The sequence below is a fragment of the Hypanus sabinus genome, unplaced genomic scaffold (assembly GCF_030144855.1).
Source record: "Hypanus sabinus isolate sHypSab1 unplaced genomic scaffold, sHypSab1.hap1 scaffold_293, whole genome shotgun sequence".
In the NCBI taxonomy this organism is placed as follows: domain Eukaryota; kingdom Metazoa; phylum Chordata; class Chondrichthyes; order Myliobatiformes; family Dasyatidae; genus Hypanus; species Hypanus sabinus.
In genome coordinates, this window is record NW_026781079.1 from 465,001 (window position 1) to 492,812 (window position 27,812).

Here is a 27,812-nt window from a genome sequence, read left to right on the forward strand (position 1 = left end):
GTTACCGGTTCCACCCCACTGCAGTGTTCCCGCGGGCGGCGGGATCTGGAGATGACGTTACCGGCGTGCAGGATGGACCTGACTGGGAGGACCCCTTGATGCACCATCAATAACTCACTCTGAGACGGAAGGCGAGATATCGGCTGGAACTAACAACGGGTGACCACCATACTACATCCTGCAGACTGAGAGGCCGGGCTCAGGCATTGATCGCCTTTATACAGGGGTCTGTGGGAGGAGCCACAGGAGCAGTCAGCAGGGTGGGGCATGTCCAGACAGGTATATGTAGTTCACCACACCCGTCTCTCCGCCAGCCAGGCTCGGTGAGGTCTGGCGATGAAGCATTTTGCCAGATGGCCTCAAGCAACCGCCCAGCTGTGTCCATCGTGTCCTTTTCCTGCAGGACATTCTGTGATGACCACTGCCTGACGGCCCTGTGGTCAAAGGTGTTGTTCTGAAAGAACTGTTCCACGAAGGACGGGTAGTGCGGCAACGTCCAGCTGCCTGGGGCGTTGCGCAGGATTGGGGCCTGGCCTACTCTTCGCAAAACGGGCAACAGGTGGAACCTGGGCAAGTAGAGGCACTTGGTGTCCCCATGTTTGGGGCTCCACTCGCAAGTGGAGGCATCCACACAGGAAGCTGCTCATCAGGATGAGGGCGACATGGTGTACGTTTTTTGCCCCCGTTGTCCAGGGACGTGTGCATGGTGACCCGTCTGACTCAATCCATCTTAGATCCGCCGATGAACCTGAAGACAGGTCCGTTGATTTCCGAGCTGGAATCAATTAAATTAGAGTGTCATAAAAAGTTTTAGGAAGGTTCCCAGAGGATGTAGAATCGGTAAACGTTTGATGAAGATGTGGTATAAGCATTTCATGAAAAGTCTTGTAAAATTCTACTGTATAACCATCAGGTCCCGGAGCTTTAACTAACTGCATAGAGGATATAGCCTTGGCTATCTCCTCTTCTTTAATAGGTGCATCTATCATATCAACATCTTGAATCGAAATTTGAGGTATGTTTAACCTTTGCAAACATCTATTCATAATAATAGTGCTATCAGAGAATTCAGATTTATAAAGATTAGAATAGAAGTCCATAAATATCTTATTAATTTCATAAGTATCTAAAGTTTCTGCTCTATCTGGTCGACGAATTTTTAAAATCTGTCTTCTGACCATCCCAGCCTTTAACTGACCCGCTAAAAGCTTAGCAGATTTCCCCCCATGTATATAAAATAAACTTTTAGATTTAAAAATTTGCTGTTCAATGGGAAAAGTCAGAAGCAAGTCATACTGTGATTGACGTTCGACCCTTTCTTTATATAGGTCATCAGTAGGTTTAACTGAATACGCTTTATCGATCTGTTTCGTTTTATTGATAAGCACTGACAGCTCCGCTTTAGTTTTCTCTCTCAAGGCTGCTGAATATGAGATTATCTGTCCTCTAAGAAAAGATTTCAACGTGACCCATATAACCAGATTTGACATTCCTTCAGTTGTGTTAAATTCAAAAAATATAGAAATTTGCTCCTTAATAAAATTAGCAAAAGCAGGATCCTGTAACAATACGGGATTCAGTCTCCAGTGTGACATTTTCAAATATCTATCCGAAAGCTTAGGGGTTAATTTTAAAGGCACGTGATCAGAGTGCGCAATGATGTCATACGCACATTCAACAACGGCGTTTAACCTAAAAAAAAGTGATCAATTCGAGAATATTTATGATGGGCGTGTGAGAAAAGAGAGAAATCTTTATCATTGGGGTGTTTATATCTCCAAATATCGACGAGGCCATATTCAAATAAAAAAAGAGTTAATACAAGCTGCCGCTTTATTAGGAAGCGACGGATTGGTTGATGACCTGTCAATCGTCTGATTTAAACAACAATTAAAGTCACCACCCATGACCATCTTATATTCATTGAGATTCGGTAACTCAGAAAAAAGTTTCTTTAAAAAAATCAGAATTATCTACTTTAGGTGCGTATACACACACCAGAGCTACATTTTGCTCGCGTAATAAACCAGTAACAATTAAATATCTTCCAATCGAAACAGTAGTAGTATTAAAGTATACAAAAGGGATTTTGGGACTAAGAAATATAGAAACGCCTCTTGTTTTACTATGCGACAGCGGGTGAAACAGTGGCCCTTTCCAGAAGCGGAAAAACCTGTCCTCATCCCGTTTTCGTATATGATTTTCTTGCGCAAAAATAATAGCTGCATTAAGTGTTTTTAATTTCTTAAAAAAATCTTTCAACGCTTAATGGGGTGATTGACACCATTCCAATGGGAAAAGACCCACTGGAATGTGGATCCTATAGAGCCATTTCTTCATTGAATGCAGATTTTAAAATGCTCTCTAGGATTCTAGCAAATAGGTTTGAGAATATCTTTCCTAACGTTAACTCAAACGATCAAACAGGATTTATAAAAAAATAGGTACTCACATTTTAATATCCGAAGATTGTTAAATATCATTTATTCCTCCTCAGCCAAAGAATCGGAATGTATTGTATCTTTGGATGCAGAGAAAGCCTTTGATAGGGAGGCGTGCGTGGCCTTATCTATTTCAGGTTTTGAAGAGGTTTAATTTTGGTCCAGGATTTATATCCTGGTTTAAATTGATTTATCATGCCCCGGTAGCTGCGGGTTTAACTAATAATCAAAAGTCTCCTTACTTTAGATTATATAAAGGTACCCATCAGGGTTGGCCCCTTAGTTCTTTATTATTTAATTTGGCTTTAGAACCACTTGCTATTGCTCTTAGGGATTCTAATTCTGTGCAGGGTATTAGGAGTGGGGATAAATTACATAAGGTTTTGTTATACGCGGATGATTTATTAGTTTACATTTCAAATCCTCGGAAATTCTGATTATTATGATCAAATTCTGATTATTATGATCAAATGCCTTCTAATATTGCCAAAAACCATTTAACTTACCTTGATATCAAAATTACTAAAACTTTTAAAGACCTATATGGGTATAATTTCTCCCCTTTAGTTGAATATACTCAACAGGCGCTTTCTAAATGGTTACCTATGTCGATATCATTGATAGGTCGAATAAATGCTATATGGTTATACTACCAAAATTTATATATATATTTCAAGCAGTTCCCTCTTTTGTTCCAAAAAACATTTTCTGATAAAATAGGTTCTCTGATTTTGTCTTATGTTTGGAATAACAAAAGCTCTAGAGTGAATAAACTTTTATTACAAAAACCAAAATAAAAGATGGAGGACTGTCCTTACCAAACTTTAGATTTTATTATTGGGCAATTAATATTTGTTATATTACTTTTTGGACTTATGCTATAGATGACCGAGATTGCCCTTCAGGGTTACAGTTGGAGGAAAATTCAGTAATGGGGTTTTCGTTAGCTTCTTTATTAGGAGCTCCTCTTCCGTTTTCACTCTCCAGAACAGGGGGACAATCTCTCAACCCCTATTGTTAAACATACTTTAAAAATTTGGTTTCAGTTTCGCAGATTTTTTTGAATTAAATGATTTTCTACTGTCTAGTAATATTTATTCTAATTTCTTTTTTAAACCATCAACTTCGGATAAGACATTTTTAACATGGAAAATTAAGGGGATAAAAACTTTTTCAGATTTGTTTTTACAGGACTGTTTAATGTCCTTTTCACAGTTAATGGATAAAAATGATATCTCTAATACACACTTTTTTCAGAAACTTACAGATTAGGAATTTTTTACGTGATTTTTTTTTACCGAATTACCCCTTGGCCTGCCCTTCAAATTTGGCTCATGCTATTTTTCAGCTTAAACCTTTTCAAAAACGATTAATAGCTATCATTTATAAACAGTTAATGAATGCTCACATGTCGCCGAATGATAGGGTTCAACGTACCTGGGAAGTAGAACTTCAACATTCACTTTCAGACAATCAATGGAGTCAAATTTATTATTTAGTCAATAATTCATCTATCTGCACACGCCATATCTTAATTGAGTTTAAGATAGTACACAGGGCCTATATGTCTAAAGATAAATTGGCGCATGTTTTTCCTAATATAAGCCCTATTTGTGACAGATGTAATGCAGAGGTGGCTACTCTAACTCATATGTTTTCGTCATGTGTAAGTTTAAACAATTTTTGGAGGGATGTGTTTGGAATATTATCTAAAGTTATAGATATGGATGTTCAACCTAATCCACTTACAGCAATTTTTGGGATTATTCCAGAGGAAGCAAGCAAAGTGTCGGCTTCCACCCAACATGTGATAGCTTTTTCAACTTTACTGGCTAGAACTATTTTGCTACACTGGAAAGAACCTAACCCACCTACTGTTTTCTGTGGCGCTCCTCCATTATGTCATGTCTAAGCTTGGAGAAAATTAAAAGCCGGACATTTGATACATCCTTTAATTTTGAACAAGTCTGGCCAACCTTTCTTCAATATTTTCACATGATTTAATTTATTTTTTACTTATTTATTTTTTTTTTACTCTTTTCAGAAAATCCTTATCCTTGAAGGTTCGGAGATGACTGGAAGGATGTCTTTTTTTACTCTCTATCTCTTTTTCAGATTTTACCCTCAATTGGACTGCCCAATCCTTCTTTTTCTTTCTCTTTTCCTTCGTCTTAGTTAGTTAGTGTTTTTTTCCTTTATCAAATAAAATTTCCAATCTTGTTTTAATGATTGCTATGAGGAGTTGTATTTTTTTTATCATTGTATATATAACAGCGTAATATTTTACTTATCTGATTTTGACATTATATATTCTCTGCTTTTTTATGGCTGTATATATGTCTTTTATATTGTCTGTTTGCTAAACTCCTCCTCTGATTTGTATATTCTTTATTTGGAAATCAATAAAAAGATTGAAAAATGAAATGATTTCCGAGCTGGAGGAGCGGGGGATGGGTAACACCTGCGCCAAGTACCGCAGCCCTGAGAGCACCCTCGCATCTGCTGACAAGCTTTCATCCCAGTTCCCGATAGGGGTGAGCCCACCCCACAGTCCTAGTTTATGCTTTGCCTGGGCAGTCCGCTCCAGACGATTCTCATCCCACGCCCACTTCTGCTCTGCCGTGCTCTGCCGTGTTCAGCCACTTTAACACAACCGTGTAACATGACCGAAGTCACTGGATCCCCATCACTATTGGCACCTTTCCACGTGGCAGGAATGGGTTATTCATCACAAACTGTCAGCATGAACAGCATAGTAACATGAGGATTAGATGATGATTTGTTTCAGGAAGACGAAGCGATGTGATCTGTGAACTGCAGTTGGTCATTACCTGTCTGAAAAGTATTCTCTCTCATTAAGGAAGAGATATGCTGCAGAGAAACAGGCCCCTCAGCCGATTATGTCGACATCAACCGTCCACATACATTGTCTAATTGATCAGCTACCTGTGTGGCCTTCCACTGTAGCTCACCCACTTTGGTTTGAGCAAATGACCCTCTTGACCATGTCTGCATGTTTTATGCATTGAGTTCCTGCCACGTGATTGGCTGATTAGATACCTACAGTAATGAGCATTTGCATGTGGCCACTGAGTGTACACGTGATCCATCAGTGAATTTTCCAGCATTACAATGGCAATTACCCCAACTTTTATGGAGACTTTTTGGTTCAGAAATAAGAGTGAAATTAATTGAATCAGCCTTCTTATTGGTTGATAAAATGTAATGAATGTTTTTTACTAAGCAGTAATCTGCTGGAGGAACATGGTACTTTTTTGTCTCTCTCTCTCTGTCCTTTGAGTCTTTGGTTACCTCTTTTTTGCTCTTCTTACCCTCAATAAACTAAAACAACAGTGGTAGGTGCATGAAGATGGATCCAATGGGCTCTTTTAAGAGTCTCTTAGACAGGTACATAGAGCATCGGAAAATAGAGGGCTAGACACTTGGGAAATTCTGGGCTGTTTCTAGTGTAGATTGCATGATCGACAACATTGTGGGTCGAAGGGCCTGTAATGTGCTGTAGATTTCTATATTTAAACAACTTTTATGCCTCAATCTTGACTTTAGGATTGCCAAAAGCATCAGGATACAACACTATTCATACAAACAATTTTGAAGAAAATGCATCCGTTGCGCTTAGTAAGTTTGCAGATGATAACAAATTAGGTGCTCTGGTAAACAGTGAAGAAAGTTGTCAAAAAATATGGGGGCATTTAGATCAACTCGTTCTGTGGTTTGCAGATTGTCAGTGGCATTCAATCCATTTAGGTGAGGAGTATTGCACTTCCATCGTAAAGGGTAGGTCCTGCAGTGTGTTGTGGAACAGGAAGACAACAGTAGAGATAAACAGTTCACTGCAAGAGGCATAACAAGTAAACATCTGGAGTAATGTGATGTCTCAGATCAACCGGATGCTGACAGTGGCACTTGACACACTGATCTGTATCAGTCAGGTCACTGAATTTCGGTGATGGAACGTAATGTTCCCATACCTCAGGATGTTGGTGTGGCCATACATTGAGTACTGTGTACAGTTTTCCTCACAGGAAAGATGTCATTCAACTGCAAACAGTGCAAAGAAATTCTGGGGTCTGACATACAGTGAGAGGTCATGCAGGTTTGGAGTTCACTCCCCAGTGAGTACGAAATTGAAAGGAGAGCTATTTGGGGGATTCAAAATCAGAATGGGTATTATAGCAGTGAATGCACACTTCCCTCCCCCATCATCACCCCTTTCAAGTGCACACCTCTAATAAACTGGAGAGCACAGGTTCAAGGTGAGAGAGTGACAACATTTAAAAGGGACAGAGGTGGAGCTCTGCACATGGAGTGTGGTGTAGACGCAGATGGTGCGAAGTTGAGTTGAATACAAGACAAGTTCAAAAAGCAGATTGTAGGGATATCTGGATTTGTGTTTCGATAAGAATATTGCAGAGTGGTAATATGCCAAACATGGCATTAGTGTAGGAGGGCACCTTGGTTGGCGTGGACAAGTTAGAATGAACCCTCTGTTTCTGTGCTATACTACTCCATGACTCTGCATTCCCTTTCATCTATATGGCTGTGTACATTTTCAAACAACCCCAAGGGTTACTCCAATACAACTGACCATTAAATAAACATGCTGACCCTGAACAGCAACATTTCACTGAGCATTATATTGAACAACATTCTGTTGCAATAATTGACATTGTCCTCAACTGTTTCCTTTGAAACCACTTTCATTCTGCTAACATGCATAATACTGAATGGGTCAAGTTAACACTGAGAACATACCAGAAAGCAGTTTGCATGGACCGACAAGCAAATCGTCAATCAATTGATCGGGACTGAAATTTGAGCTCTGAATTCGTTGCTCAGACGACGCGCTGGCAGACTGCGGTTGATTGGAGTCTCCACCCATTTCACTTGTATCAGCCCCTGTAACAATGCAAATCCAAACTAAAGGAGAGAATTCACCAAGAAAACAAAAGTGGCAAACACTGAGAAGGCCCTTCCGACCATTGAGTACATCTGCAAAGAATGTGAACACAACAGCAACCATCATCAATACCCCTCCACATCCAGGCCATGTTCTCTTCTCCCTGATGACAGGAGGGTTCGTTCCTGATCAGTAAGGACATCAAAGGTTTTGGGTAGACGGCAGGAGAATGGGGCCGAGAGGGATAGTAAATTAGCCAGGCAGAATGACTGAGCAGACCCCATGGACTAAAAGGCAAAGTTCTGCTCCTATGTCATAATCGCCCTACCAGCTGCAGATTTCCCTGCAATTCACACCTTAACCACTCGCCTTTAAGGATTGGAGGTGGTGCAGTCGATAAGTTCAAAATCTTTAGCATGACAATCTCAGAGCATTGGTCCTTGGTCCAAGTACGGAACAGTCAGAAAAAAAAATGGCAAAAGAACATCCCTACGTCATTTGAATCTTGCGCAAATTTGGCATTGTCACCCGACACTTTGACAAACTCCTGCAGATGCTCAGTGGACAGTATCCTAACTGGTTGCATCACGGGCTCTTTTGGAAACGTCAATGCCCAAGCGAGGAAAAGCCAAAAAACCGCAATGGATACAAGCTTTTTCATCACAGGCAAAGCCCTCTCCTCTATTGAGTGTTGTCACAAAAGAGCGGCCTCATGAATTTTGTGTGTTAGTCAGAATAGAAAGATATCTCTTTGGAAAAGAGAAAATGATTCTTTTACCAGTCAAATTGTGTTCTATCTTGGATTTGATAAAACTATCTATGGAGGCCAAGTCACTGGGTTCATTCAAGCAGGGGTTGGTAGATTCTGTCTAAGAAAAGAGTATCAAACGTTACAGGGACAATGCGAAAGAATGGGGTTGAGCAGGACAATAGATCAGCAAACATGGAATGGCGCAGCAAATTCAATGGACTACAAGGCCAAATTCTGCTCATATGTCTTGGTGCCCGTCACTTGCATCTCTCCGTTTACTGGTTCTTAGGAAGCCTCACTCTGTAGTTACTATTGTATGTTTCAGGGAATGTATGTGGATGGTGATGAAAGTGTGGAACGAGCCGCCAGAGGAAGTGATGATGCGGGTTTGATTCGAGCAGGTAATAGAAGGTTGGATAAGTACATGGATGGTCTGGTGGTGAGGGTCAGTGGGGAGAGGCAGAATAATGCTTCAGCATAGACTTGTTGAGCCAAAGGATCCGTTCCTGCTCTGCAGTGTTTAGTGACCTTAACACACCTGTGTTCACTGCATCCCCATCAATACTGGTAACTTTAGAAGTGGCGGGAATGGGTTTTTCAACATTCGAGCTGTCTGTATAAACAGCATAGTAACATCAGCATTGCTGATAATTTGCAGAAGAACATAGCAAAGTGACCGTGAAATAATTATTCAATACATGTCTACAGACTTTTCTGTCTCAGCAAGGAAGAGAAACAGGCCCCTCAGGCGATGATGTCAACCTTAACCATCCACATGAAGTGTCCAATTTATTAGGTGCATGTGTGGTCTTCCACTATAGCTCATCCACTTTGGTTTGAGCAAATGATCCTCTTGACCACGTCTGCATGCTTGATGTGTTGATTTGCTGCCATCAGACTGGCTGATTAGATATTTACATTCATGAGCAGGTGGACAGGTGTAACAAACAAAATGGCCAATCTGTGTGTACAGTAGCATCAGTAGCACCAGTCAGCCAGATTTTTGAGCAAAGGATGTTCACAACGGCGAGAATAGATACCTTTGTTATCAGTATTCTCCTCCAGGAGATTACATTAATTTTCTTGTCTCTTTCATTTCAGTATTTGAGCACCTCTTCATTGGTCTTACATTTCAGAAAACAAACTCAAGCAATATGTTTATGCCTCATTCTTGACGTTTGGATCGCAAAAGCATCGGGATACAACAAGTTGCATTTGGTAGGTCGAATCAAGATGGCAATTTCATAGTGAAGGACGGGCCCTGCAGAATGTTGTGGAAGAGGGAGACCTAAGAGTCCAGGTAAATATTTCACTGAAAGGGGCGTCAGAGGTAAAGAGCCAGATCAATGAATTTCGGTAATGGATCATAATGTCCAATAGTACTGGATGTTGTTGAGGCCATACCATAGTTTTGGTCACATGGTTTTATTCAATTGCAGATATTGCAAACAAACTCCAGGGCCTGATTTACAGGGAGTGGTTGTGCAGGATAAGCACCAACTCCTTGGAGGCAGAAAAATGAATGATATTCTAATAGAGGTATTCAGAACAGTAAGTGGTATTAATCGTCTGACTGCAAACATCGCTACCCCATCACCACCCTCTCTCAGGGCAAGCTTCATAAAAACTGGACAGCATCAGTTGAAGGTGAGGGGTGGAAACAATTAAAAGGGACCTGGTTGCAGCTTCTGCATGTGGAAGGTGAAGATATATTAATAGAGCTAAGCTGAATTGATACAAGTACAACAAAGACATATTAGGGACATTTGGCTAAGTGAATAGATAAGAAAGGTGCTGAGGAACACTTGCCAAAACAGGGTATTAGCATTAGCTGGCATGGACAAGTTAGAATGAATAGCCAGTTTCTGTGCTATGTCACTCTGAGACTCTGTATTCAGACTATCTGTTTGACCATCTTCACTTTCAAACAATCCTAATGGTGACTCAGGTACAACAGATCAGTAAATAAACAGGCTCACTCTGAACGGTCTCAATTCACTGAGCATTTAATCGAACAATATTCTGTTGTAATAGTCAACAAAACATTCACTGTTTCCTTTGAAACTACTTTTATTTTACTAACCTGCAAATATGAGAATGTGGCTCTTTATGTATTCAGGCAATGTGGGTCTTCTTCGACGACGTCGAGGACGCCTGCGGTGCCGAACTGGACTTTCTTCTACTGCACTGCTTCTTGAAGGTTTAAGCGGTTGAGCTTTTGAGGAACAAGCCAGGATTTTATCAGTCTTTTGCACTATCAATGCAAATCCATATTAAAGAAGAGATGTACAGCGAAATATACCAAGAAAACAGAAGTATCAAGGACTGAGAATGAAGCCCATCCCACCATTCAGGACATCTACAAGCTGCACTACCACAACAAAACAGCAACCAGCAAATACCCCCTCCACATCCAGGCCATGTTGTCTTTTTACTGCTGTCAGAAGAGTTGGCTCTTGATTACTAACAACATCAAAGGTAACGGGGAGAAGCAGGTGAATGGGGTTGAGACTGAATATTAAACCAGCCATGATGGACTGACTGAGCAGACCTGATGGACCACACTGCACAACTCTGCTCCTATCTCTTACGGTCCTACCAGCTTCAGATTTCCCTGCAATTCACACATTGATAAGTAGCCTTTAAGAGATTGGAGGTGTTCCATAAGTCCAAAATCTTTGGCATTTCAATTTCAGAGGATTGGCCCTGGGACCAACACAGAACCGTAACAACAAAGACAGCACAAGAGCATCCCTATATTATTTGAAACTTGCGCAAATTCGGCACGTCACCTGACACTTTGACAAACTTCTGTAGACGCACAGTGGACAGCACCCTAACTGGTTGCACCACCGTCTGTTCTGGAAAGAGCAATGCCCAAGAATGGAAAAGCCAACAAAAAGTGATGAATACAGGTTTATTCTTCACAGGGAATGCACTCTCTTCAATTGAGTGTTGTCACAAAAGAATAGCCTCATGCATTTTGTGTATGTCGGAATAGAACAGAAAAGTAACCCTTTAGAAGAAAGGAAAGGAAGATCTATTCTTCCAGTCAATGGGTGATCAATCCATGGAATTCATTGCAGCAAGGCAGTGGAAGTGGCCACTGAGTGTGCACGTGATCCGTCAGTGAATTTTCCAGCACTATAGTAGCAATTGCCTCACCTTTTAGAGAAACATTTTGGTTGAGAAGCAAGAGTGACATTATTTGCATCAGCCATCTTACTGTTTGACAATATGGAATGGAATATTTTACTAAGCAGTAATCTGCTGGATGAACATGGTACGTTTTGTCTCTCTCCTTTGAGTCTTTGGTTTCCTCTTTTTTGCTCTTCTAACCATTCATAAAATAAACTGAAAAAACAGTGGTGGGTGTGTGGAGATGGATACAATAGGGTCTTTTAAGAGCCTCTTAGACAGGTACATAGAGAGTCGAAAAATAGAGGGCTATGAACTTGGAAAACCCCAGGCAGTTTCTAGAATAGATTGCATGATCGGCACAACATTGTGGGCCAAAGGGCCTGTAATGAGTTGTAGATTTCTATGTTTAAATAACTTTTATGCCTCAATCTTGACTTTAGGATTGCCAAAAGCATCAGGATGCAACACGATTTATACAAACAATTTTGAAGAAAATGCATCCATTGCGCTTAGTAAGTTTGCAGATGATAACAAATTAGGTGCTCTGGTAAACAGTGAAGAAAGTTGTCAAAAATTATGGGGGCATTTGCATCAACTAGTTCTGTGGTTTGAGGATTGTCAGTGGCATTCAATCCATTTGTGTGTGAAGTATTGCACTTCCATCGTAAAGGGTAGGTCCTGCAGAGTGTTGTGGAACAGGAAGACAACAGTAGAGATAAACAGTTCACTGCAAGAGGCATAACAGGTAAACATCTGGTGTAATGTGATGTCTCAGGTAAACCGGATGCTAACAGAGGCACACGACACACCGACCTGTATCAGTCAGTGAATTCTGATGATGGAACGTAATGTTCCCATGGCTCAGGATGTTGGTGAGGCCCAAACACTGAGTATTGTGTACAGTTTTGCTCACAGGAAAGACGTCATTCAACTGCAAACATTGTAAAGAAATTCTGGGGTCTAACATACAGTGAGACATCGTGCAGGTTTGGAGTTTACTCCCCAGTGAGTACGAAATTGAAAGGAGAGCTATTTGGGGTATTCAAAATCAGAATGGGTATTCTAACTGTGAATGCACACATCCCTCCCCCATCACCACCCCCTTCAAGTGTACGCCTCTCAGAAACCAGACAGCATAGGTTCAAGGTGAGAGGGTGACAACATTTAAAAGGGACAGAGGTGGAGCTTTGCAAATGACAGTGTGGTGCAGACACAGATGGTGTGAAGTTGAGTTAAATACAAGACGAGTTCAAAAAGCACATTTTAGGGATATCTGGATTTGTGCTTCGCTTAGAATATTGCAGAGTGATAATATGCCAAACATGGCATTCGCACCTTGGTTGGCGCGGGCAAGTTAGGATGAATCCTCTGATTCTGTGCTGTATTACTCCACGACTCTGCAATCCCCCTTCATCTATATGACTGTGTACATTTTCAAACAACCCCAAGGGTTACTACAATACTACTGACCATTAGATAAACATGCTCACGCCGAACAGCATCATTTCACTGAGCATGTAATTGAACAACATTCTGTTGCAATAATCGACACTTTCAGTCTACTAACATGCATAATAGTGAATGGGTATGGTTAACACTGAGAACAGAACAGAAAGCTCACCCTCCACATGTTCACTGGTACCTGAGGACTGAACACCTTGCTTAGCCGTCGCGCCGGCATTCTTGGGTTGACTGGAGTTTCCACCCATCTCACTTCCGTCACTCCCTGTAACAATACAAAACCAAATTAAAGACAAAACAGAAATGGCAAACACCGATAAAGAAGGCCCTCCGGCCCGCTGAGTACATCTACATGGTGCGCGATCTCCACAAAACAGCATCCATCATCAAATGCCCACTCTCTTCTCACTGATGCCACAAGGGCTAATTCGGGATCAGTACCAGTTGCAGGTTGCCCTGCAATTCACTGCTTCATCAGTCATTAATGGGTCAGAGGTGAGATGGTCGGTCACTTCAAATTTACTGGAGTTATAATTTCAGAGGATCTGTCCCGGGTCCAGCATGTAAGTGCCATCAAAAAAAAGGCACAACAACAGATTTGATTCCGTTGACGTTTGCACAGATTCGCAATACCGTCTAAAAACTGTTTGCATTATGGCCTGGATGGAAAGACAGCACAAGAGCATCACTATATTATTTGAAACTTGCGCAAATTCGGCACGTCACCTGACACTTCCACAAACTTCTGTAGACGAACAGTGGACAGCACTCTAACTGGTTGCACAACCGTCTGTTCTGGAAAGACCAATGCCCGGGAATGGAAAAGCCAACAAAAAGTGATGGATACAGGCCTTTTCATCAACTCTCCTCGATTGAGTGTTGCCACAAAAGAGCGGCCTCATGAACTTTGTGTGTGTAGGAATAGAATAGAAAAATAACCCTTCAGAAGAAAGGAAAAGAAGATTTTTTTTTCAGTCAATGGGTGACCAATCCATGGAATTCATTGGAGGAAGGCTGTGGAGGCCAGGTCACTGGGAACATTTCAACAGCGCTTGATAGGTTCTGGATCAGTAATATTAACAAGCATAACAGGGATGAGCAAGAGAATGGGGATGAGCAGGAAAATCAATCAGTAAAGATGGAATGGTGAAGCAAAATCAGAGGGCCGAATGGCCTAATTCTGCTCGTGTGTCTTATTTCCCATCACCTCCTGTTTCCCACGTTACTGGTTCTCAGGAAGCCCTACCCTGCAGTTACTACTGATGAACTGTTTCAGGGGAACACGCGGGGGAACTTCTTCATGCCGAGGGTGATGAGAGTGCGGAACGAGCCGTCTGGGGAAGTGATGCTACGAGTTGGGTTTGAACAGCTAATAGAAGCTTGGATAAGTACGTGGATGGGATCACTCCAGAGGTGAAGGTTGGTGGGGTGAGGCAGAATACTGTTCCAGCATGGAGCTGATGGGCCAAAGCACCCATTTCAGCTCTGCAATGTTCAGTGACTTTAACACACCCGTGTATCACGACCGAAGTCACTGGATCCCCATCACTATTGGCACCTTTCCACGTGGCAGGAATGGGTTATTCAACACCCGAACTGTCAGCATGAACAACATAGTAACATCAGGATTAGATGATGATTTGTTTCAGGAAGACAAAGCGATGTGATCTGTGAACTGCACTTGTTCATTACCTGTCTGCAAACTATTCTCTCTCATGATGGAAGAGATACGCTGCAGAGAAACAGGCCACTCAGCCGATTATGTCGACATCAACCGTCCACATACAGTGTCTAATTGATCAGCTACCTGTGTGGTCTTCCACTGCAGCTCATCCACTTTGGTTTGAGCAAATGAAACTCTTGATTATGTCTACATGTTTTATGCATTGAGTTACTGCCATGTGATAGGCAGATTAGATATCTACATTAATGAGCACATGGACAGGTGTAACTAATTAAGTGGCCACTGTGTGTCCACGTGGTTGTTCAATGAATTTTTCAGTTGCCTTTGCTTTTTCTGGAAACTTTGATCATAGGAAGTATCATATTTCTTGAATCTGCCATCCTATTGGTTATCGACATAGAATGGATACCTTTGTTATCAGTATTCTCCTCCAGGAGATTACGTTCATTTTCTTGTCTCTTTTACTTCAGTCTTTGGGCACTTCTTCTTTGGTCTTACAATGCTTCAGAAAACAAACTCAAGCAATACGTTTTATGCCTCATTCTCGATGCTTGGATCGCAAAAGCATCGGGATCCAACAAGATGCATTTGGTAGGTCGAATCAAGGTGGCAATTTCATAGTGAAGGGTGGGCCGTAAGAGGGAGACCTAAGAGTCCAGGTAAATATTTCACTGAAAGGGGAGTCAGAGGTAAAGAGCCAGATCAATGAATTTCGGTGATGGATCATAATGTCCAATAGTACTGGATGTTGCTGAGGCCATACCATAGTTTTGGTCACACGGTTTCATTCAATTGCAGATATTGCAAACAAACTCCAGGGCCTGATTTACAGGGAGTGGTTGTGCAGGATAAGCACCAACTCCTTGGAGGCAGAAAACTGAATGATATCCTAATAGAGGTATTCAGAACAGTAAGTGGTATTAATCGTCTGACTGCAAACATCGCTACCCCATCACCACCCTCTCTCAGGGCAAGCTTCATAAAAACTGGACAGCATCGGCTGAAGGTGAGGGGTGGAAACAATTAAAAGGGACCTGGGTGGAGCTTCTGCATGTGGAAGGTGAAGATATATTAATAGAGCTAAGCTGAATTGATACAAGTACAACAAAGACATATTAGGGACATTTGGCTAAGTGAATAGATAAGAAAGGTGCTGAGGAACACTTGCCAAAACAAGGTATTAGCATTAGCTGGCATGGACAAGTTAGAATGAATTGCCAGTTTCTGTGCTACGTCACTCTGTGACTCTGTATTCAGACTATCTGTTTGACCACATTCACTTTCAAACAATCCCAATGGTTACTCAGGTACAACAGATCATTAAATGAACAGGCTCACTCTGAATGGTATAATTTCACTGAGCATTTAATTGAACAATATTCTGCTGCAATAATCAATCAGGCATTCATTATTTCCTTTGAAACTACTTTTATTCTACCAACCTGAAAATCCGAAACAGACATTCAAATCGTCCTCAAAAATTCCGCATCTTCCTGAATGACAATGAACAGCATGGCAGGGCAGAAGTGGACTGCTAATTGGCCATTCATAACATTTCCCTGTCGAGGAACCAGACAAGATTATGCCAGTCTGTTACACTGTTAACAATGCAGATGCACATTAAAGTAGAGAAGTACAGAGACATATTCCAAGAAAACAAAAGTGGCAATCACTGAGAAAGAAAGCCACTCCCACAACCAGTGAGTATATCTACAAGGGGTGCTACATCAACAAAACAGCATCCAGCAAATACCCCCTCCACATGCAGACCATGCTGTCTTTTCACTGCTGTCAGAAGAGTTGGCTCTTGATTAGTAACAACAATGAAGGGAACAGGGAGAAGCAGAAGAATGGGAATGAGAGGGAATATTAAATCAGCCATGATGGTCTGATGGAGCAGACCTGATGGACCACACTGTGCAATTCTGCTCCTATGTCTTACGGTCCTACCAGCTGCAGATCTCCCTGTAATCCACACATTGATCAGTAGCCTTTAAGCGATTGGAGGTGGAGGTGGTCGATAAGTTCAAAATCTTTGGCATTACAACTTCAGAGGACTGATCCTGGGTGCAACACAGAACCGTAATAACAAAGACAGCACAAGAGCATCCCTATATTATTTGAAACTTGCGCAAATTCGGCACGTCACCTGACACTTCGACAAACTTCTGTAGACGAACAGTGGACAGCACTCTAACTGGCCTCACCACCGTCTGTTCTGGAAAGACCAATGCCCGGGAATGGAAAAGCCAACAAAAAGTGATGGATACAGGCCTTTTCATCAACTCTCCTCGATTGAGTGTTGCCACAAAAGAGCGGCCTCATGAACTTTGTGTGTGTAGGAATAGAATAGAAAAATAACCCTTCAGAAGAAAGGAAAAGAAGATTTTTTTTCAGTCAATGGGTGACCAATCCATGGAATTCATTGGAGGAAGGCTGTGGAGGCCAGGTCACTGGGAACATTTCAACAGCGCTTGATAGGTTCTGGATAAGTAAGATTAACAAGCATAACAGGGAGAACGCAAGAGAAAGGGAATGAGCTGGAAAATCAATCAGCAAAGATGGAATGGTAAATCAAAATCGAAGGGCCGAATGGCCTAATACTGCTCGTGTGTCTTATTTCCCATCACCTCCTGTTTCCCACATTACTGGTTCTCAGGAAGCCCTACCCTGCTGTTACTACTGATGAACTGTTTCAGGGGAACACGTGGGGGAACTTCTTCATGCCAAAGATGATGAGAGTGTGGAACGAGCCGCCAGGGAAAGTGATGCTACGGGTTGGGATTGAACAGTTAATAGAAACTTCGATAAGTCCATGGATGCGATCGCTCTGGAGATGTAGGTTGGTGGGGTGAGGCAGAATACTGTTCTAGCATGGACATGATGGGCCAAAGGACCCACTTCTGCTCTGCCGTGTTCAGCCACTTTAATACACCCGTGTAACACGACCGAAGTCACTAGATCCCCATCACTATTGGCACCTTTCCACGTGGCAGGAATGGGTTATTCAACACCCGAACTGTCAGCATGAACAGCATAGTAACATGAGGATTAGATGATGATTTGTTTCAGGAAGACGAAGCGATGTGATCTGTGAACTACAGTTGGTCATTACCTGTCTGAAAAGTATTCTCTCTCATTAAGGAAGAGATACGCTGCAGAGAAACAGGCCCCTCAGCCGATTATGTCGACATCAACCATCCACATACAGTGTCTAATTGATCAGCAACCTGTGTGGCCTTCCACTGTAGCTCACCCACTTTGGATTGAGCAAATGAACCTCTAGACCGGGGGTCGGCAACCCGCGGCTCCGGAGCCACATGTGGCTCTTTTACGTCTGTGCTGCGGCTCCCTGTTGCTTTGGGAAATAATTGGTCAGTATTTAATTAAAATGTATTTTATGTTAGTTTGTTAGTTTTTGAAATGTAATTCTAAATTTGAAGATTATGGTGATCTTGTACAATCTAAATAAGACGTTGTGACGACCCATTTCCTGACACATCCGAACCGGCTCACAATTAGCCAGCGTTCAGGCTAAGGGAGATAGCCTACGGGGGTTTGTGAGTACGTGTCTTTTGCAGCATCCGCGCCCATGGGGGGGGCCGGTTGAGGGAGGCTTAAAAGCAAGGCTGTTTAGTTTGAATAAAGCTATCTTTGACTGCAGTTTACTGACTGCGTGTAGCACACCGCTACAACGTGTTTTTATCGCTGGCTGTCCAGAGGGGAGGTGCTGAAACGCTTTGTCGCGTGTCTGGAAGAAGTGAAAACTTTCCTGGGCAGCAAAGGGCTCACCTTTCCTGAGCTGGAACAGCCAGAGTGGCTGGAAAAGCTACACTTCATGGTAGACATGACAGCGCACCTGAACACGCTGAACACAGCTCTTCAGGGGTAAGGACGTACAGCCCTGCACATGTTGGAGGATGTTTTGGCATTCGAGCGCAAGTTGACAGTGCTTGCCAGAGATTTACAGAAAGGCACATTGTCTCACTTCCCCAATTTGAGAGAGTTCAAACAAGGTCACGACATGATAAATTCGGAGTATTTACATTCTGCAATCATCGCAATGCAAACATCGTTTGGGAAACGCTTCTGTGAGTTCACAGAGGAAAAAAACACATTATCCTTCCCGGTCACTCCCCTAAGCATCGATCCATCCCTACTGAATCCGACTGCATTGTCAGGTGTGAGTCAACCTGACCAAGTATGATAAATATTTTAATTGCCTATTATTTTACGTATATTCATATGTTTTCATTGTTCAGTGAAATAGTCCTTTTATTTTTCAGGTTGACAGCTGGCTGACGTTATTTTTGGTTTGCTGCTGGCGGCAAATTTAAGTTTGGCGTTTTTCATAACTTCAAGAAGGACTCAAATAGACGTTGAGTATTTTACTTAAAAGTAACCTTCAACCCAACGTCTTTTATTCGGAGTTCAAAATGTTTTTGTTGCATGCAGAAATGTAATTTCGTTTTCTCTGCAGGAGTTCATCAATTTCATAAATGCAACACATTATAGTTTGTTTATACATAGCATAAAGGCAAAACAAAACGTTGTATGCAGTGTTATTTCATTTTAAATGTCAAACGGGTTTTGCGGCTCCCAGTGTTTTCTTTTCTGTGGGAAACGGGTCCAAGTGGCTCCTTCAGTGGTAAAGGTTGCTGACCCTGCTCTTGACCATGTCTGCATGTTTTATGCATTGAGTTGCTGCCACATGATTGGCTGATTAGATACCTACATTAATGAGCATTTGCATGTGGCCACTGAGTGTACATGTGATCCATCAGTGAATTTTCTAGCATTACAGTGGCAATTGCCCCAACTTTTATGGAGACTTTTTGGTTCAGAAATAAGAGTGAAATTAATTGAATCAGCCTTCTTATTGGTTGATAAAATGGAATGAATTTTTTTTACTAAGCAGTAATGTGCTGGAGGAACATGGTACTTTTTTGTCTCTCTCTCTCTGTCCTTTGAGTCTTTGGTTACCTCTTTTTTGCTCTTCTAAACCTCAGTAAACTGAAACAACAGTGGTAGGTACATGAAGATGGATCCAATGGGCTCTTTTAAGAGTCTCTTAGACAGGTACATAGAGCATCGGAAAATAGAGGGCTAGACACTTGGGAAATTCTGGGCTGTTTCTAGTGTAGATTGCATGACCGACAACATTGTGGGTCGAAGGGCCTGTAATGTGCTGTAGATTTCTATATTTAAACAACTTTATGCCTCAATCTTGACTTTAGGATTGCCAAAAGCATCAGGATACAACACTATTCATACAAACAATTTTGAAGAAAATGCATCCGTTGCGCTTAGTAAGTTTGCAGATGATAACAAATTAGGTGCTCTGGTAAACAGTGAAGAAAGTTGTCAAAAATTATGGGGGCATTTGGATCAACTCGTTCTGTGGTTTGCGGATTGTCAGTGGCATTCAATCCATTTAGGTGAGGAGTATTGCACTTCCATCGTAAAGGGTAGGTCCTGCAGAGTGTTGTGGAACAGGAAGATAACAGTAGAGATAAACAGTTCACTGCAAGAGGCATAACAGGGAAACATCTGGAGTAATGTGATGTCTCAGATCAACCGGATGCTGACAGTGGCACTTGACACACCGATCTGTATCAGTCAGGTCACTGAATTTCGGTGATGGAACGTAATGTTCCCATACCTCAGGATGTTGGTGTGGCCATACATTGAGTATTGTGTACAGTTTTCCTCACAGGAAAGATGTCATTCAACTGCAAACAGTGCAAAGAAATTCTGGGGTCTGACATACAGTGAGACATCGTGCAGGTTTGGAGTTTACTCCCCAGTGAGTACGAAATTGAAAGGATAGCTAATTGGGGTATTCAAAATCAGAATGGGTATTATAACTGTGAATGCACACTTCCCTCCTCCCATCACCACCCCCTTCAAGTGTACGCCTCTCAGAAACCAGACAGCATAGGTTCAAGGTAAGAGGGTGACAATATTTAAAAGGGACAGACGTGTAGCTTTGCACATCAGAGTATGGTGCAGACACAGATGGTGTAAAGTTGAGTTAAATACAAGACAAGTTCAAAAAGCACATTTTAGGGATATCTGGATTTGTGTTTCGCTTAGAATATTGCAGAGTGATAAAAAGCCAAACATGGCATTCGCGTAGGAGCGCATCTTGGTTGCCGAGGGCAAGTTAGAATGAATCCTCTGTTTCTGTGCTATATTACTCCATGACTCTGCAATCCCCCTTCATCGATATGACTGTGTACATTTTCAAACAATCCCAAGGGTTACTGCAATACAACTGACCTTCAAATAAACATGCTCACCCCGAACAGCATCATTTCACTGAGCATGTAATTGAACAACATTTTGTTGCAATAATCAACACTTTCAGTCTACTAACATGCATAACAGTGACTGGGTCTGGTTAACACTGAGAACAGAACAGAAAGCTCACTCTCCAGATGTTCACTGGTACCTGAGGACTGAACATCTTGCTTAGCCGTCGCGCCGGCATTCTTGGGTTGACTGGAGTTTCCACCCTTCTCACTTCCGTCACTCCCTGTAACAATACAAAACCAAATTAAAGACAAAACAGAAATGGCAAACACTGATAAAGAAGGCCCTCCGGCCCGCTGAGTACATCTACATGGTGCGCGATCTCCACAAAACAGCATCCATCATCAAATGCCCACTCTCTTCTCACTGATGCCACAAGGGCTGGTTCGGGATCAGTACCAGTTGCAGGTTGCCCTGCAATTCACTGCTTCATCAGTCATTAATGGGTCAGAGGTGAGATGGTCGGTCACTTCAAATTGATTGGAGTTATAATTTCAGAGGCTCTGTTCTGGGTCCAGCATGTCAGTGCCATCGAAAACAAGGCACAACAGGTCTGATTCCATTGACGTTTGCACAGATTCGCCAAACCGTCTAAAAATTTGCCAAAGTTCTGCAGATGCCCAGTGGTAGTAACGTGACTGGTTGCATTATGGCCTGGATGGGAACACCAACGTCCAAGAATGGAGAAGCCAAAGAAAACGTGATGGAGACAGTCTGGTTCTTCACAGGCAAAGCCATCTCCACTACTGGGCCTTGCCACAAGAAAGCAGCGCCCATGAAAGACTCTCACCTCCCAAGCTATGCTCGCTTCTCATCCGAGTCACCAGAAGGAGATACAAGTGGGGCTTCCGTTCGAAAGCATTGGTGTTTCCATACCAAGTCGTGTTGCAGCCAGTAAATACCATACAGCCACAGAAGTTCTTAATGGGATGCCAAATCTCTGCAGACTCCCCAAGGAAGTAGAGTGTCTGCCACGCTTTCTGCACAATTGCAACTACATGCTTGGATGGTCCTCTGAGATAGTAACACCCCGTCATTGAAAGCTGCTCATCTCTCTAACTTTGAACCTCCAATGAAGATCAGCTCATGGACCACTGGGTTTCCCTCTCCTGAACTCCACCACCAATTTCTTGGTCTTATTGACATTGGGTTTGAGGGTGTTGTCATGATGCCACTCAGCCACGTGTTGTCGCGTGGCCGAGTGGGCAAGGCATCAGACTAGTAACCTGAAGGTCACTGGTTCGAGCCTCAGCTGAGGCAGCGTGTTTGTGTCCTTGAGCAAGGCACTTAACCACACATTGCTCTGCAACGTCACCGGTGCCAAGCTGCTTGGGTCCTAGTGCCCTTCCCTCGGACAACATCTCGGACCTACCTGGAGAGTACCTGAGGAGGAAGGTAAAGCTGTGCAAGCGTGGGTGACGTCAGCGGCGAGCGCGGGCTTTAAAAAGCGGCCCACTTTCAGGAGCGGGCAGGGCAGCGGAGTGCGCAGGAGCAGAGTGCTGGGCTTTGGCTCAGCGGCCTTCGGCGCAAGAGGACTTCGGCAAGTAGCCTATTTTTCATTTATTCTGACTAATCTAGGATCAGGTAATGGGGGAGACAGTTAGAGCAGTGGTGTGCTCCGTGTGCAGTATGTGGGAGATCAGGGTCAACACAGTTGTCCCTGATGACCACACCTGCAATAGGTGCGTCCAGCTGCAGCTCCTATCAGACCGAGTTAGGGAATTGGAGCAGGAGCTGGATGAACTACGGATCATTCGGGAGGCAGAGGCAGAGATAGAGAACAGTTATCAGGAGGTAGTCACATCGAAAAGTCAGGAGGTAGGCAAATGGGTGACAGTCAAGAGAGGCAGGGGGAGCAGAGTGGCCATTCCCATCAACAATAAGTATACCGTTTTGGATACTGTTGGTGGGGATAACCTACCAGGAACAAGCTGCAGTGGTCCTGTCTCTGGCACTGAGGTTGGACCCTCGACTAGGAAGGGGAGGAGGGAAGAGAAGAGAGCGGTATTGATAGGAGATTCTATAGTCAGGGGGGTGGATAGGAGATTTTGTGGGGAAGATCGGGAGTCTCGGATGGTATGTTGCTTCCCTGGTGTCGAGGTCCGAGACATCTCAGATCGGGTGCAGGTTATTCTCGAGAGGGAGAGCCAGAATCCAGATGTTCTGGTCCATGTAGGGACCAATGACGTGGGTAGGATGAGTGAGGGGGTCCTGCGTAGGGAGTTCAGGGAGTTAGGTGTGAAGCTGAAGAACAAGACCCCCAGTGTGACAATCTCTGGTTTGCTACCTGTGCCACGTGCCAGTGAGGTAAGGAACAGAAAGATTATAAAGATTAATACGTAGCTGAGAGGATGGTGCAGGAGGGAGGGCTTCAGGTTTGTAGATAATTGGGGTTTGTTCCAGGGAAGGTGGGATCTGTTGCGAAGGGACGGTTTACACCTGAACTGGAGCGGTACTAACATTCTTGCATGGAAGTTTGCTAGTGCTTCTTGGAGGGGTTTAAACTAAATTTGCAGGGGGCGGGGATCCAGAATGTGAGAGAGGACAGCAAGAGGAAGAATAAAGGACAGGTGGGGACTACACAGTTTCAGAATATTAAGTGCGTCGTAGAGAAAGGTGAGTCGGAACAAGTGATAAGGAGGACACATGTACAGAGGGATGGTCTGACGGAACATGGAGTTAAATGTGTTGAAAGAATAAGTACATTTAGAAAGGACAACAAAATTCGAGGGGCGTATAGCCCAATGGGAGATCGGGGAGCTGGGTTAAGCACAATAGGCAGCGATTCAAAGAGAGAGGAGAAATGGGCTAAAAATTCTATATCTGAATGCACAAAGTGTCAGAAATAAGGCGGATGAGCTTGAAGCCCAGGTGCCAATGGGTAACTATGATGTTGTTGGGATAACAGAGACATGGCTGCAGGGAGATCAGACCTGGGAAGTGAATGTTCAAGGGTATACATGCTATCGTAGGGACAGAAATGTGGGCAGAGGGGGTGGGGTGGCCTGTTGGTGAGGAATGAGATTCAGTCCTTTGCAAGGGGGGACATAGGGTCAGAAGAAGTAAAGTCTGTGTGGATAGAACTGAGGAACAGTAAGGGCAAAAGGATTCAAATGGGTGTAGTCTACAGGCCACCAAACAGTAGCATGGATATTGGGTGCAAGTTGAAAAGGGAGTTAACATTGGCATGTGGCAAGACTATTCTGGATTTAGTGTTATGTAATGAACAAGCGATCTTGCAGTAAGGGAGCCATTAGGAGGTAGTGATCATAATATAATAAGTTTTTATCTGCAATTTGAAAAGGATAAGGGCAGCTCGGAGGTGTCAGTGTTGCAGTTGAACAGGGGAAGCTATGGAGCCATGAGGGAGGAGCTGGCCAAAGTTGACTGGACGGATATCCTAGCAGAAAAGACAGAGGAACAGCAATGGCAGGTATTCTTGGGAATAATGCACAAGGTGCAAAATCAGTTCATCCCCCAGAGAAGGCAGAATTCAAAGGGGGGAAAGGGGCCACAGTGGTTGACAAAGGAAGTCAGAGATTGCATAGCATTAAAAAAAAGGAAGTATGACAGAGCTAAGGTGAGTGGGAGGACAGATGATTGGGAAGTTTTTAAGGAACAACAGAACTTAACTAAAAAGACAATAAGGGGAGAAAACATGAGGTACAAACGCAAGCTAGCCAGGAATATAAAGGAAGATAACAAAAGCTTTTTTAGGTATGTGAAGAGAAAGAAGATAATTAAGAACAATGTTGGGCACTTGAAGAATGAATTGGGTGAAATTGTTATGGGAAACAGAAATAGCAGAAGAATTTAATGAGTACTTTAGATCTGTTTTCACTAAGGAAGACACAAGCAATCTCCCAGATTGTATAGTTTTGGTCTCCAGGGTTAAGGAAGGACATCATGAGGAAGTGCAGCATGGATTCACGAGTTTAATTCCTGGGATGTCTGGACTGTCTTACACAGAGAGGTTAGAGAGACTGGGCTTGCACACACTGGAATTAAGGAGATTGAGAGAGGATCTGATTGCAACATATAAGGGATTGGACAAGATAGAGGCAGGAAATATGTTCCAGATGCTGGGAGAGTCCAGTACCAGAGGGCATGGTTTGAGAATAAAGGATAGGTCATTTAGGACAGAGTTAAGGAAAAACTTCTCCCAGAGAGTTGTGGGAGTCTGGAATGCACTGCCTGGAAGGTAGTGGAGGCCAATTCTCTGGATGCTTTCAAGAAGGAGCTAGATAGGTATCTTACGGATAGGGGAATCAAGGGATATGTGGACAAGGCAGGAACCGGGTATTGATAGTAGTTGATCAGCCATTATCTCAAAATGGCAGTCCAAGCTCGAAGGGCCGAATGGTCTACTTCTCCACCTACTGTCTATTAACATCGGTGGTGTGGAGAGGGGAAGGCAACTGCCAGTCTCCCATACAACCCTGCCCAGGCCTGTGCCCTGGAAACTCCAGGCACAGATCCATGGTCTATCGAGACCGACGGATGCTATACACACTCAGCCACATTTTTCACACCCCCTCCCTATGCTAATTTGTCACAACATTTGAATCGGCCTGCAACAGTGGTGCCACCAGTAAACTGGAATATGGTGTTGGAGCTGTGCTTAGACCGCACAGTCATAGGTGCAAAGCACGTAAAGTAGGGAGACTAAGCACACATCCCTGTGATGTATCTGTGCCGAAAGTGGAGGAAGTCCTGACTGGTTACACTGTGTCCTGGTATGGAAATACCAATGTCCAAGAACGGAAAAGCCAAGTTAAAGTGATGGCTGCCGTCCAGTCCATCTCAGGCCAGACCCAACCCACCACTGCAGTCCTAATTTTCCCAGCACAGTCAATGAAGCACATTAACCATCCAAAGGAGAAAATCAAAACTTCTGAGTTTCTGAATCTGGTGGGAGCAAAGGATCTTCGCAACGGCGAGAGGTGAACACCACACGAGAGCAGGGTGGGACAGGTGGCAGAGAAGGACTGCCAGGGGCGGGTGAAACAGGTGCAGACAGACCATCTGATGCTATTGTGCTTCCCGTTCCCAACCAATATCCCCCTCTCATTGCCCCTTTGTCCACAACAGAGACCCATATCAGAAATAGGTTTATCATCACTCACATGTCATGAAATTTGTTTTTACTGGAAGCAGCAACAGCATTACAGCACAATACATAAAGTTATTACAGTACTGTGCAAAAAGTCCAGGATACCCTGGTTATACTGCCTTTAAGAAGTATTTAACTCCCCATGGATGTTTTTATTGTTTTAGAACACTGAATCACTGCAGGTTTAATTTGGCTTTCTTTCACACCAATCAACAGAAAAAGGTTTTTGTTCCAAAGTGAAAGCTGATCTCTACAAAACTATTGAGATAAAAACATAAAATAACTGATTGCATAAGAATTCAGGTCCTTTAATATGCCACACAAAATCATCACTGGTGCAGACAATGGGTCTTAGAAGTTAAATGATCAGTTAAATGGAGCTCTGGTCTCTGCAGCAGCAATGTTTAGGATTCTGCAGCACAGAGGGGTCATTCAGGCGGCTGAGCAGGATCAGTTAAGAACGGACCAGATAGCTGGGGGTGGCCAGTCCCAAGACATGATTGCTTGTGGTCTCGACAGTCCCATAAGACTGTCGAGCTGATTAGAGAGGTAGGAGAGGAGGAGTGCTCGTCAGGATAAAGGGTCTCAGCCTGAAATATTGGCTGCTCGTTTCCACGGATGCTGCCCGACCTGCTAAGTTCATCCAGCTTGCTTGTACCTGTTGATTTGACCACTGCATCTGCAGTGTACTTTGTGTTTCCTTTCCCCTTTGCTTTCCCTTCCCCTTGATTTCCCCCTTTCCTCTTCCTCCATCTTCCCCCTCCTCTTACCCTCCCTTATCTCACTTCCCCTCCCCATCCACTACCCTCTCTTCTACTCTCCTTTACCTCTTCCCTCCTTAGACCTCCCCTTTTTCTCCTCTTCCCTTCCCCATCTCCCTAACCCCTACCTTCTCTCAATTCTCCCTCCTTCCTCCACTACCTTCTCCTCTCTTTCCTACCCTCCTTTACCCCTTCCCTCTGGTCCTCTCCTCCTCCCTCTTCCCTAGGCTCCCTTACCCCTTTCCTACCCCCTAGCCCACCGCTCATCTCTTCCTCGCCTGCTCCACACCCCTTTCACCTTCTGTGTTGACGGCGACTGTCAGGAAGCTGCATGAGCACCACCTACTCCGAGGGGTGGTGAAGAGAGCCCAGGCGGGGTTCAGGTCCCAATTCCCAAACCTGGTTTAATTAAAAATCGCCACAGGGCCCTGCAAAAAATGGCCGACGGATGGAGCCAAACGGGACATCGCCTCCCCCGTCCCGTCCCTATACCACCGTTTCAGCCACTCTCCCCACACCCACCAACCTAATACAAGACCTGGCTTCATATATTCGCACTTTGACTCTAAAACCTACCTCATACTTGCTGCAAATTTTCGCCTTTCACTCACGGGTGACACGTCCGGGTTTGTCTACAGCGAGTTGACGGCGGTCGGAAGGCGGGGCCAGCGGGACTGACGCGGAATTCATCTCCGCCATTGCGTACAATCCCTGATCGACATCCAGTCGAACCAATGGGAGTAGAGTAGCGCCTTCCGCGTCTGTTGCAATCCCTGATCGACATCCAGTCGAACCAATGGGAGTAGCGTAGCGCCTTCCGCGGCTGTTGACAGTTGGGCGCGTGCGCCGACATTTCGACCGCCGCCCAGCTGTCTGACGTAAGGTTGTTTTTCATTTTTTTAATTTTTATTGAACACAAACAGAAGCACTAAACTTATGCTAACAAAGCCAGGGAATCACACATAGGCAGCAGCAAATATCAAATTTAAATATACAAATAAACAAGAAACTCCACTCTAAATACTGTTGGACAGAAGGAACTATACCTAAAAGGAGTCACAAAACAGAATCATTTACAGAGATTACCCGAAACGCTGACAGATCTGTAGTCTTTACAGCTTTCAATTTATGGAAAGTTTTCAGATATTAACGTATAGTTTGAAGTCTGACGTAAAAATATAATTGAAGGTTTCCTATTGCTGCATTTATGGATATAAAATTTGC

The 27,812-nt window shown here is 43.4% G+C and overlaps 1 protein-coding gene across 1 annotated transcript in view; it reads right to left on the minus strand.

The window, feature by feature from the left end:
* Positions 1–27,287, minus strand: part of LOC132388288 (uncharacterized) — a 27,656-nt gene extending 369 nt beyond the window's left edge. The window contains exons 1-7 of the mRNA XM_059960626.1: positions 27,200–27,287; positions 20,854–20,937; positions 15,842–15,958; positions 12,876–12,980; positions 10,197–10,328; positions 7,218–7,361; positions 1–775 (exon numbers count right to left, since the gene is read on the minus strand). The exon at positions 1–775 is cut by the window's left edge and continues 369 nt beyond it. Of these exons, the coding sequence (XP_059816609.1) occupies positions 441–775; positions 7,218–7,361; positions 10,197–10,328; positions 12,876–12,980; positions 15,842–15,958; positions 20,854–20,937; positions 27,200–27,287 (1,005 nt within the window). The 3' untranslated portion in view covers positions 1–440. The remainder of the gene's footprint in view (positions 776–7,217; positions 7,362–10,196; positions 10,329–12,875; positions 12,981–15,841; positions 15,959–20,853; positions 20,938–27,199) is intronic.
* Between the last annotated feature and the right edge of the window lie 525 nt (positions 27,288–27,812).